The 12,535-nt window shown below is 39.7% G+C and overlaps 1 protein-coding gene across 1 annotated transcript in view; it reads right to left on the minus strand.

Annotated features, from left to right (window-relative positions):
* Window positions 1-1,906: 1,906 nt before the first annotated feature.
* Window positions 1,907-12,535, minus strand: part of ADAM12 (ADAM metallopeptidase domain 12) — a 197,607-nt gene continuing 186,978 nt past the window's right edge. The window contains exons 20-24 of the mRNA XM_054382719.1: window positions 12,200-12,335; window positions 11,462-11,570; window positions 10,826-11,008; window positions 4,446-4,573; window positions 1,907-1,967 (exon numbers count right to left, since the gene is read on the minus strand). Coding sequence (XP_054238694.1) covers window positions 1,907-1,967; window positions 4,446-4,573; window positions 10,826-11,008; window positions 11,462-11,570; window positions 12,200-12,335 — 617 coding nt within the window. The remainder of the gene's footprint in view (window positions 1,968-4,445; window positions 4,574-10,825; window positions 11,009-11,461; window positions 11,571-12,199; window positions 12,336-12,535) is intronic.

Here is a 12,535-nt window from a genome sequence, read left to right on the forward strand (position 1 = left end):
AATTTAAATGCTTTTGTGAAGCATTTACTTTGCTATTCAGTAACAAATTAAACTATGATTTATTTAGTTCATCCATAAATATGAGTGCTATATTAGGGAGCAAGAATGGAGGAAATTAAATACAATAATACTTAGTGAAGTGAGATCCAAATTTCTATCAATGCTTTTATTTTTGCTTAAAGAAACAAAAACTACAAGCAATGAGGGAACCAACCTATATAAGGTAATAGTTCTATTTCAACTGATATTTGAATATTGTGCTTATTACAGCACAGGTGAAAACAAGTGGATTCAGCAATGGTAGTGAGAAGGTACAGAAGAGACATTGTAATGCTACCACATAGTAAAGAGGTTATTTTTTTCCCCTTTCTCCATGACTTAGGACAACCAAAATCTATGTATTAAAATATACACTTTGATTTGAAAATTAAGAAACCCAGAACAAGATTTTAGAAGTTAAATACAAAACAGTAGTAAATATGCAAAGTACAGTTGATAAGCAGAGCGAAGAGGCAAAAGAAATAAGTATAATAGTTGACACTTAAAATGTAATTCTTTGTAATGCTTGGCTTCCCCCCACCCCCTGGGTGTGATTTACTGTCAGTCTAAATAGGACAGCTCTGTGAGGTGTTACCATCTTACACAGTGTAGTTGAATTTAATCACCAAACATCAAAAAGGTAATGATGTTGGGAGGGCTGATATCTGCGTTAATATGTACTAACCATATCATGTTGGAGGAAAATGAGGTTAAAGAAAATACAGTTTTATAATATACAGTACTTCTTGACTAAGAGAACCTGTACAATGTGAAGGCATCCTCTTTCAGCACAGATTTATCAACGATTTCAAACAGTAACTTGATAATTGAAATTACAGTACAGCTGCTAACACTGAGATCCTAAGTCCATAGGTTACACATCTGTGTGCAGATATTAGGCGTTTCACCATGTTCACAGAACCCCAGCACTGGGGGGGGGGGTTTGGAAGGGACTTCTGGAGATCACCTAGTCCAAACCCCCTGCTAAAGCAGGGTCACCCACAGCAGGTTGCCCAGGGTCACAATGTCTGGGTGGGTTTGGGATTTATCCAGAGAGAGAGAGACTCCACAAACCCTCCAGGCAGCCTGGTCCAGGGCTCCAGCAGCCTCACAGGAAACAAGTTTTTCCTTATGTTTAAGTGAAATCTCCTGTGTTCCAATTTGTGCCCATTGCACCCTGTCCTATCAAGGAGCACCGATGAAAAGAGCCTGGCCCCATCCTCTTCATCTGCACCCTTTTAGCTATTGATCAGCACTGAGAAGATCCTCTCTCAATCTGTTCTTCTCCATGCTAAAGACCCCCAAGGTCTCTCAGCCTTTCCTTCTAAGAGACATGCACCGTTCCCCTAATCGTTTCCATGGCCTCTGTTGTCCCAGAAGATATTTTTTTTCTTACCCTAATATAATTGTTGAAAGCTTTGTTCTGAACCATTGAGACTGAGTTGTTTATACATTTGATTTACCCATGAGTATCAGCCCTCCTTAAAGAACAGATCAAAACTAAAAACTTCATAGGACCAATAGAGCAGAATTATTCAAGTTCAGTGAAGTATTAAAAAAAAAAAAAAAAAAAAAAAAAGGCTTCCTTTTTAGGAAAACTCAGCTATGGTAAAAATATCTACTACAGTGCACTGCACTGTAATAAATATTCAACATAAATTAATAATTTACAAGTACCTGAGCAAGTATACAGAGCACCATAGCACAGCACAGCACCAAAGGCAGTAGCTCAGAATTCTTAAAAATAATGCTGTTTTAAACATTAAAAATTCTAAGTATTGTCATAAAAATGAACTCCAGCTGGAGTCTAAAGATAGTGCAAACTTCTGTCTTCACTCTTTAAAATAAAGGTGTCAGATTTTTCTAGTTAGTTCACATCAGCAGTGTTGCTGGACCTGGATACCTGTGGTGGATGCTTAGGAACAGGTCTGTTGGGAAGAAATAAAACAGCAAATTGTTATTTAAAATTTTTTAGTTCTTCCTGCCAACATCATGCATGAGGCATGAAGAGGATCATAGAATCATAGAATAATTTGGGATAGAAAAGACCTTTGAGATCATGGAGTACAACCTTTTTCCAACTCTACCAAGGCTGGTGCTAAACCATGTCCTTCAACACCACATCTCTGCATCCTTTAAAACACTTTCAGGGATGGGGATTCAACCACTTCCCTGGGCAGCCTGTTCCATTGTTTGATGACCTTTCAGCGAAGAAGTTTCTTCTAATATCCAACCTAAACCTCCCCTGGTGCAACTTGAGGCCATTTTTTCTCATCCTGTCACTTGTTACTAGTGAGAAGAGACTGGCCCCCACCTGGCTTCAATTTCATTCCAAAGAATTGTAGAGAGCCAGCAGGTTTCCCCTCATCAGCCTTCTGTCTCCAGACTAAGCAACCCCAGTTCCCTCAGCTGCTTGTCACCAGACCTGTTCTCTCCAGACCCTTCACCAGCATCATTGCCCTTTCCTCTACCCACTTCATCACCTTAGTGTCTTTCTTATAGTGAGGGGCCCAAAACTGAACACAGATGAATGGTAAAAACTCTTGGACTTTAGTTCACTTTAGGCATGTGATGCTGGACTTTCATACTGGGAGGAGATCAGACATGTTACTATGTACACAAGTACCATCAAGAAATGTAAATGGTACCACCAACTACTTTTTTGCTGGTTCATGTTTTACTTGCTGCCTGCTGTGGCACAATGTTTCATGTATTGTTCTTCAAACTCTTTATCTCAAAATGCTCATTAGTTTTGAACCTCTTAAAAATGATACTTAAAGTTGTAGAACACCAGTTAGTTTGAAAAAGCTCTAGCAGTCAGTTTGAAATATTCTTACTATAATTAAGCCATGAGCAAAGTTCACAGCTGCAGTCATTTTGCTAGAGGTAATAGGAAACTAACTTGATTCTATTTTTAATTTAAGCAATTAAAATGGGGGGGGGGGGGGGGGGAGGGAAATATTAAAATCAATTAAATGCCTTGCCATTAGAATTCCTGTAGCTTAAAATACTTTCATCTTCCTTGAAGCTCACTTTTTATTCATAGGGAACTGAATAATAATGAGTAAGAAAATATCCCCAACAATGCCCACTGACACTGGATATAGTTATTTTACTCTCAGATTTATTTATTTCTGAATGCTTTGGGTATTCTTTTCAAATGATATAAATTGATGTTTCATTGTGAAATAGGTGAACAGAAAATTGTTTATGTTGGTGGTTGATCTCAAGAGCATTGAGGTCTCAGCCTAATTCTGTAGATAGTCTGAGTAGGGTTTTTTTGTTCTGCTAGAGCTGCGTTTTTCTTTAAATTGGTGCCCATTAATTTTAAATTGGTGCCCTTTCTTCTGCAAGGAATGGTACTTATTGGGAAGTTTTTGTAAATATACAGCCAGATGCTTACAGTCACACCTTCATATGTAGTCATAATTGTCATAATCGTCACAAATTGTCATAATTCCATGAAGTCAGAACAATTTTGCTGAGGTACTCCCAATGAAAGTCATTCGAATACTGCCTGCTGTTATATCACAGAGTCACAGAATGGTGGGGTTTGGAGGGAAGATCTGGGGACCATCTAGTCCAACCCCCCTACTAAAGCAGGGACACCCACAGCAGGTTGCCCAGGATCACGATGTCTGGGCAGGTGTGGAATCTCTCCAAAGGAGGAGATTACACAACCTCTCCGGTCAGCCTACTCCAGGACTCCGGCACCCTCACAGCAAAGAATTTTTTTCTCATGTTCAGGCAGAACCTCCTGTGTTCCAGTTTGTGCCCATTGCCCCTTGTTCTATCACTGACCATCACTGAAGAGAGTCTGGTTCCATTCTCCTGCCCCCTGCCTTTCAGATATCAATAAACATTGATAAGGTTCCCTCATAGGCTAAACAGCCCCAGGTCCCTCAGACTCCTCCTCACAGAGATGCTCTGGTCCCTTAAGCACCTTTGTAGTCTCTGTTGGGCTCCCTCCAGCAGTTCCCTGTCTTACCTGAGCTGGCTAGCCCAGAACTGGACCCAGTACTGCAAATGTGACCTCACTAAGACAGAGTAAATGGCTTAGCCTGCTGTCTGCACTCTTCTTAATGACTCCAGGAGACCATTGGCTTTCCTGGCCTCAAGAGCCATTGCTGACTTATGGTGAACTTGCTGTCTAACAGGATTCCCAGGTCCTTCTCTGAGCTGCTTTGCAGCAGCTCAACTCCTGTCCTGTACCAATGCTGGGAGTTATTCCTCCCTAGATGCAGGGCCCTGCACTTGCCCTTGTTGAACTTCATGAGGTTCCTAGACAGCAAATGGTTGTTGCACAGTGCTCAGCGATAGCTACATTGGAGCACAGATACTGAAGACAGTCCAGCGTTTTCATCCAACAAAAAGCTATGAATCAAGGCATTTGGATCAGAACTAACCTTACAGGAGCAAGGTGAGGCAGAGCTTTTGTGTGTCCAGGCACCGTCGTGCATGCCGTGTTACAGCGTGCTTTGGTCAGAGGGTCTGCTGGTAGGGGCTTCCGAGGAGGGTTGGGTTTGTGGTTTTCCTGTTACAAAACATAACCTCATGTTAGTCTCTGGAGTTGACATAACATAGTTAACAACAACTGAGGTGCATTGAAGGTAAGTTCAGAGCAGTTGTGACCAAATAGATTTAAATGTGTAAGCCATAACTTATTTCTAATAAACAGGCACTTATATTTTTAAACAAAGCTTTGATACTGTATCTTAATGATTTTAATACTAGATCTTAATCATTTTCTTCTGATTCTTTAGAAATACTATATGCATCTATATTGGAATGAATGATTAATGGGTGGCATAGATTGAATACATATTGTTATAAAAGTAGTTCTATAAAAATATATGAGAAATTAAAATGTAATTTCAGATGGCCACAGAAACAAACTGCTTGTGTCCAGTTTGAATTGGTAGCATCAGTGGAATTCTTTCTAGAGATGCTGCTGTGCTTTCATTCTGTGGAATGAAATGATTCATTAATAAAGAGCAGAAGTCAGCTGCTCTCAGGCATGAGCTAATGTCTCTCCTGTGTGGTCCTTGAAACACTGCAAACATGGTAACATCTAGTTGTGGTCTTCATTATGAAGAACTGGGATAGATTAAGAGACTTGCCCAGGGCACACCAAAGCTTTCCAATTGATCCAAAAACCTCACTTCAGATCCTTCTGGTACGTGAACAACAGAGTCCTGCTTTTTCTAAGGAATTTTTCTCTTTATTAGAAGTTTGCCATAACTAATGGCAAAAACCCCAAGATGACCTCACAAGCATAATATACTTAAAGATTGTCTGAAAAATATAATCAAAACAAGCAGAGGTATGAAATGTTCATGAATAAAGTACAACTTCTAATAATTTGTTTTGAGCATCCCTTTGTTTTCTTACTTTTCCTGGCAAACGCTTGCCCTTTCAAAAAGTAAATGCAGGTTGATTATCAGTAGGCAGGGAAGAAAACAGGAGAGATGAAGTAAACCTTGTATACAGGAATTTGAAATTCATCACAAACTGCATTTTAAAGATGTATATAATGTCCCTCTGCTCTTTTACTCTTGGCATAACATGTACTAGTTCTTGAGTGAACTGCAATCATAGAATCATAGAACTGTTTCAGTTGAAAGAGGCCTTTAAGATGATCAAGCCCAACAGCTAACCCAGCACTGCCAGGTCACCACTAAATCATGACTCCCAGCACCGCATCTGCATGGCTTTTAAATCCTCCCAGGCTCCATCACCTCCCTGGGCAGCCTGTTCCAGGGCCTTACAAGCCTTTCAGGAAGAATTTTTTCCTAGTATCCAATCTAAACCTTCCCTGGTACAACTCAAGGCCATTTCCTCTTGTTCTATTGCAATTGCCTACCCTTTCAGGTAGTTGTAGAAAGTGAGAAGGTCTCTCCTCAGCCTCCTTTTCTCCAAGCTAAAAAACCCAGAGTTCCCTCAGCTGCTCCTTAGAAGACTTATGCTCTAGAACCTTCACCAGCTTTATAACCCTTTGTAGTCCTTTTTGGACATGCTCCAGCAAACTGCAGAAAGGGCAAAATGAAAACAAATTCTTATTTTAACATATTGATATTGCCAAATCTCACATTCTGCCTAAAAATTAGCCTTGACTGTCATCCAGAAGATCTTCTACTATACGTCAAAGTAAAGGTATTCTGCTATAAAAAGTTTGTTGGTGAATTCTGTCTTCAGTGGGTAAAAAATAACTGCAACTGTTCTTGAATTATCTATGCCTGGAAAATGCTGAAATAAAGAGCTTGCTTGTAAATACTCTGTGTAGCTTTATCTTACAGGGCTGTCCTGTTGAAAGACTTGGGGTTTAATTCTACATTAGTAAAGAAGTTCTTCAAAACATGATAATCTGCCATGATCCAGAACTATAAACTTAAAACTAGCAACAGCAGAAATCTTACCACCAGGATTTCTACACCAAAATTTACTTTGTGAACTAAATTTCTTATGCAATGAAACCTTAATGTGTATGTTTTGAAGTTTTGGATAGTAGGAAAAATTTCTTCACAGAAAAGACTATCAAGCTTTGGAACAGGCTGCCCAGAAAAGTGGTGGAGTCACCATGCCTGAAGGGATTAAAAAGATGTGTGAATGTGGTACTGAGGCACATGGTTTAGTAGTATTGGTTTAGCAGTAGTGGTGGGATTGGGAGATATAAGTGAACATTTGGACTTGATGATCTCAAAGATCTCTTCCAACCTCAACACTGTTGTGGTTCTAAGTGAAATATTTCCATTTGGAACATGTTAGATCACAGCAGGAACTGATATTTTGGAAATAACTGAATTCTCTCTGCAGTAAAATATGAGTGGAAGTTGCATCTGTAATAATTGTGTTAAAAGTCATAATGCTTATTAGAGGCAGGGTATCTGCATCACCATGTGTGACAGCATTTTCAAATGAAGTTGTAATAAACACACAAACATCTGCCTTATAAAGACAGCAAACAACAAAAGCCTCTTTGAGCACCACAAAGCCTTTATTCCCTTGACTGCCTTCACAGAAGTGGCCTTTTCCCTCAAGTGCTTTTACATGATTAATCCCGTGAATTAGTCTGATGACATGAGCATTCAGCTGTTTGCTAGATCTGTCCCTAATTGTTATTGCATGAGTTGTATTTACTCTTCAGTTGGCAGACTGCTTGGGTGCCATAATTGGGAAGAGGAACTCATCTAGGCTCAGTAGTCTAAAGGAATAAAGGTCTGAACAGCTTCAGGTTGTGTAAGGATGAATAAACAGAAAGAGAGGAGAACTGTCCTTGTTTATTTGTTCTTCTTTATTAGCTGTGACTGATGTCTAATCACCACCTGAGAGTAGGGACAGATGGACTTTCTGAGAAGCTAAAAGCAGCAGAATACTAGCAGGACCCTATGAGATGCTTTTCTCCCCCTCTTTCAGGAGAAGATAGCTGAAATGGCTAATCCAGATGTGCTGGCCTAGAATAGTTCCTCAGCTGGAGTGGGATTCTTCTCCTGGCTGAAACGATGCGGTACTGAGGTGGCTGTCAGTCTCCTCTCCCTAGTATCAGGTGATAGAATGAGAGGAAATGGTCTGAAATTGTGCCAGGGGAGGTTCTTAGGTTGGATATTAGGAAAAAATTCTTTCCTGCAAGAGTGGTCAGGAATTGGATCAGGAATTGGAACAGGCTGCCCAGGGATGTGGTGGAATCATTGTCCCTGGCGGTGTTCAAGAAATATGTGGACATGGCGCTTCAGGACATGGTTTAATGACCATGATGGTGGTAGGTTGACTTGTGGTCTCAATGATCTTAGAGGTCTTTTTCAACCAAAACTATTCTATGATTAAATTATCTCTTTTTTTTTTTTTTTTCAGTTCTGCTAGCAAGAGAATTCTCATATTGAGCACCTATAAAGACATCAGATGCATGAAGCTTTAATTTGTTTCACTGATAATTTTTTTTTGAATAAGCAACTGGAAGAAGGTTCTTGCCTGAAATGCACTGGGTGTTGAGGGGTGTCCTCCTCAATCTATTTAGTTGGGAACTTAATTTGTGGTGGCACTTTGTGTCTAAAGCCAGTCTGAGGGTTATAGGAGTAACTGTAGCAGAGTGAGCAGAAGGTGAGCTCAGCTCTGTTTTACTAGGGAAAATCCAAAAATACTGAGCTGTATTTCCTGCAATAAGGATGACCTGAAAACATGAGCTGTATTTTGGGAGTAAGATGATGACAGCATCAGAGTCAGCAACTGAATACTGACAGTAACAAAACCAAGTGATCAAATCAGGATGCATGGACTGAACCCATGGTCAGTATAAATCTGTTCTACATCCTTGATTACAGTGGTGCTGTGCTGATTTATAGTGGGCCATAAATAAGGTATGCTTGCCCTGTGAGAGCATTTGAAGAAGAAAAAGCTGTTTATCAGTAAAGATTGTTTTTTAAAACTGACAACAGCTCATCTGCTAAATGTTTGGGTTTATTATTTGTTGGAAGTTTTTTCTTTGGGGTTTTTTTCTTGCTATTGTTTGGTTTAGTTATTTGTTTTGTTGGGGGGGTGTGTGTGTTTTGTTTTGTTTTTTACTATTTTACTTATATCTGAAAGGAAATTTTACACCACCATAATAATCCGTTCGTTGCTAGCTCAACAGCCATTAGAGGAGAAAAGAGTTGTCTTGAGGTCTACTTAGTACATTGTGCCTTAATTATCCACTGCTGGAAGCCCAAAGGCAGCAGGAAAGCAGCTCATGCTTGAATGTACATCTCAGAAGGGAGAAGCAGGAGGCAGCTGTGGAGCTTTAGAAATAGTGAGTGGTTTTGGGTCCTCTTTCTGAGCACTGTACTGCAGTACTGAGCATCTGGATGATATTATGAATATAGCAAAGATTTTTAAAGTGCTTCCTCTTGATGACCTGATGGATGCAGTTTCAAGAGAGTACTGAAGCAAGACAGCAATAAATATCTGTATAAATTAGACCAAAACTACTGAGTTAATTTACTGCTTCCAAGCTTTCAGGGATTAAAACTGATAATTTTAGGAGAGAAGATTTTCTTGTCATACAATGTTTTCAGTGTCCCTAGGATGGAAAAAAAGTAGCTGTTTCTGACAATCTTCAACAGAGGTTATGGACACAACCTGGAAGGAGGTAGTAGTGAGGTGGGCTTGATCTTTTCTCCTAAGGAACAAGTGATAGCACAAGAGCAAATAGCCTCAAGTAGCACCAGGAGAGATTTAGGCTGGGTAGTAGAAGAAACTTGTTCTCCAAAAGAGTTCTCAAACACTGGAACAGGCTCCCCAGGGAGGTGGTTGAATCTCAAACCCCAGAGGTGTTTAAACGACTCAGAGATGTGGTGCTGAGGGAACATGGTAAAGCAGCAGCCTTGGTAGTTAGATAATAGTTGGACTCAATGATCTCAAAGGTCTTTTCCAACCAAAACAATTCCATGACTGTATAATTTTGAAAGCATCCAGTCTTGCTTATTCACTAGACTGCTTTGAGTCCCTGTTTGTCCACATAAGCACCCTGACATGGCAGCTCAACACTGTCTCATCCTCTTTTGTTTCTGTGTTATTTTTAAAATCACTTTTTAAAGAATCATAGAACCATTTCAATTGGAAAAGATCTCTAAGATCACTGAGTCCAACTGTAAACTTGATACCACCATGGTCATTAAACCATGTCCTGGAGTGCCATGTCCACATGTTTCTTGAACACCTCCAGGGATGGTGACCCCATGACCTGCCTGGGCAGCCTGTTCAATGCTGACCACTCTTTCAGTAAAGAAATATTTCCTAATATCAAGATGCTGTGCTTCAGCAGCTGTTTCTCACAGCCACATCCCCCTATAAACCATTGGGAAAGGTTCTCAAAGTAGCTCACAATATTGCTGCAGGAGGAAGGTGCTCTGCCCTTGTGCATCCCAGCTAGGTTCAGACAGGTTTAGTCACTCAAGATGCAGCTATTTGAGTACAGATTTGCACTATGTGCATCTAAATTGATGTGATAGCTTGGTGACAATGACACTCACTTCGTTTCAATCTTTTACTATGTTCAGAACAGCACAGTGTCTATAGAGCAGACAGCTGCGTGTCTTGTGCCTTTGCTTATACACAGTCACACCACAAATGCAACCAAAAGAGACAAGCCAGTGACAAGAAGAGGGACAATTTACCATAGTCAACTGCACAGACAACTTTATCCACCCTGAATATTGCCTTGAGATGCATCTTAGTACAAACAACCAACCACCAACAACAAAAAGGTTACCAGCTCTATTTAAACACTGCAATGAAAAATAATTGCACATGAAATAGTGTGGGTAATTACAAGTCTGCTTTTCAGATCTGTGCTTTGGGAAGAAATAAAGAAATTCATACACCCCTTGGCAGAGCAGAAGCACATCAAGCTAATAGACCTTTTGCTCTTGCATGAGACATCTGCAGCCTGACTTTCTAAACTCCCTTGCTGTGTCTTGCACCTTGCTAATAAGCTGTACCGTTTCCCCTCTGGTTGGCCAGCTGGCAAGATGAGCCTGTGTTCACCTGTAATGTGGAGCTTGTTTATGCCGTCCTGTCTTTTGAGTGGTGAAGAGACAGTTCAGGATCCTAAATGTTAGGATCATGGCCTCAACTGGCATAAACTGATGTATCTATAGCATATTTCTAAACTTGTACAAAGGATAAAAGAAATACTTGTGGAAAAAGGCCAATATGCAAGATGAGAAAACCCTTCATTCCTCTTCATCACATGCAGATACTCATTAAATATGAAATATTAAATAGGACAGAAGCTGGAAGGAAAATCAGTGATTACCTGGGTGAACCTCTGCAAAGGGTTAGCTGGCAAGGGTCTTTCAGGCACAGCTTGGTGACATGGCAGCTGAGGAAGAGGTGGTAGGACTCGCTGTGGTGTTTTCAGTTGTGGCAAATTATGTGTCTTCACAGGGTTGCTGATGTCAATGATCTGGTATGGTATTGGTCTTCTTGGACCATCTCTCTATAAAAACAAGCCCAATCAAAAGTGATAGACTTAAGAGTTCATACAATCACTGCTACTTTAAAATCTCTCTCTTCTCTACCCCTCTGCAATCAGAGAAACGACAAACACCTTACAGAGTCCTCCTCAAGCAGTAATTGATGGTTGATGGTTGGACTCAATGATCTTTTCCAACCAAAACCATTCTAATCTATGATTCTATGTTAGTAATACTTCACTGTTCAGATGGAGTGTTCTAATTCTATCCTGTTTCTTTTCTGCACTTGACATCTCCACCTGTCATAAACTTGGAAGCCAAAAATGCATTTTGGAGGCTACATCTTCTCCCATTTTACATATTGTTAGATCTACATATTAAGATCGTGTAATAATTGTCTTGTAATAAATTACTTGTATCCAAAATATATAATACAGTTGTGGGTTTTTTTTCCCCCAAACTATTTAGGGACTCACTTTTTTTGTGCTTGTATTTTGTGGCTTCATGATGAGATTTTTACTGAGAGATACAGTGTGAACATGATGAGGCTCAGATGAACTGGAAGGTCTTGCTGGACGCACAGACCTGGAATACAGAAATATATTCATTGAGCACAAAATTCTGCTTTATAACATTGTTTTAAACACTAGCCTCTCCTCAGAATGAGAATTTGCAAGGACTTTCTGACTTTTTATAGTAAACAAGGAAAGTGAAAATTGTCTAGAGCTCCTGCAAGAATAAAAATAAATATTGATTTTTGTGGAAACCAGTAGTCTGTTAAATTAACTTCTGCAGTCTGTGGAAATGCAGCTTTGTAACACCCAAGAGACTATTCTAATGAATCTAGCATTTAAGCAGTAATGACCTCACATATGAAAGTTTCAGCTCACTCCACTGAGTTTAGATAAAAGGCCAAGCAATGTAATGAAACTGTTTCAAGCAAATGAAAATAAAGGTAAGGCTTCCTTTGATTCTTCATTTTTTAAAATCATAAAATAGAAGAGTCAACCCAAACCCTACATTATTGACCGACAATCAATAAAGTTAAACTAAGCCAGGGAAAACACCACTGTTAATACCTGGAGAATATTTGTGTTTTGGCTCTTTCCAACATATTTACCCTGCTCTGTGATGGATGTTGAGGTGAGAGCTGCTGTGTTGCATCTACGGGCTCCTACTATCTATTAGAGTATAATTAGGGAAGATAGTCATACCTTAACTTCTCTATTGTTGTCTTTTTGCTTGTAAACAACCATCTCATGAATGTCTTCCTTTTCAGATACATGATTGATCCAGCAAAGATAAGGCACAGGATGGTTATCAACACTCCTACAGTTAAACTCTTATTATCTGCAACGAAATGCATTCAGTTAACTTCTACCCAGAGACTTCTTTACTGAAATGTGTTGTATGAATGGAGCAGAACATTGCTGCCTGGTCCTGGCAGGTGAAGTGGGTAGTAGGGAATTAATTAAATGACTTATAATGAATTAAAGACTAATAAACTCATATTACTTCTAGTCTGGTGCTTGAATTTTGGTCTGTTTTAA

The sequence above is a fragment of the Indicator indicator genome, chromosome 7, assembly GCF_027791375.1.
Source record: "Indicator indicator isolate 239-I01 chromosome 7, UM_Iind_1.1, whole genome shotgun sequence".
In the NCBI taxonomy this organism is placed as follows: domain Eukaryota; kingdom Metazoa; phylum Chordata; class Aves; order Piciformes; family Indicatoridae; genus Indicator; species Indicator indicator.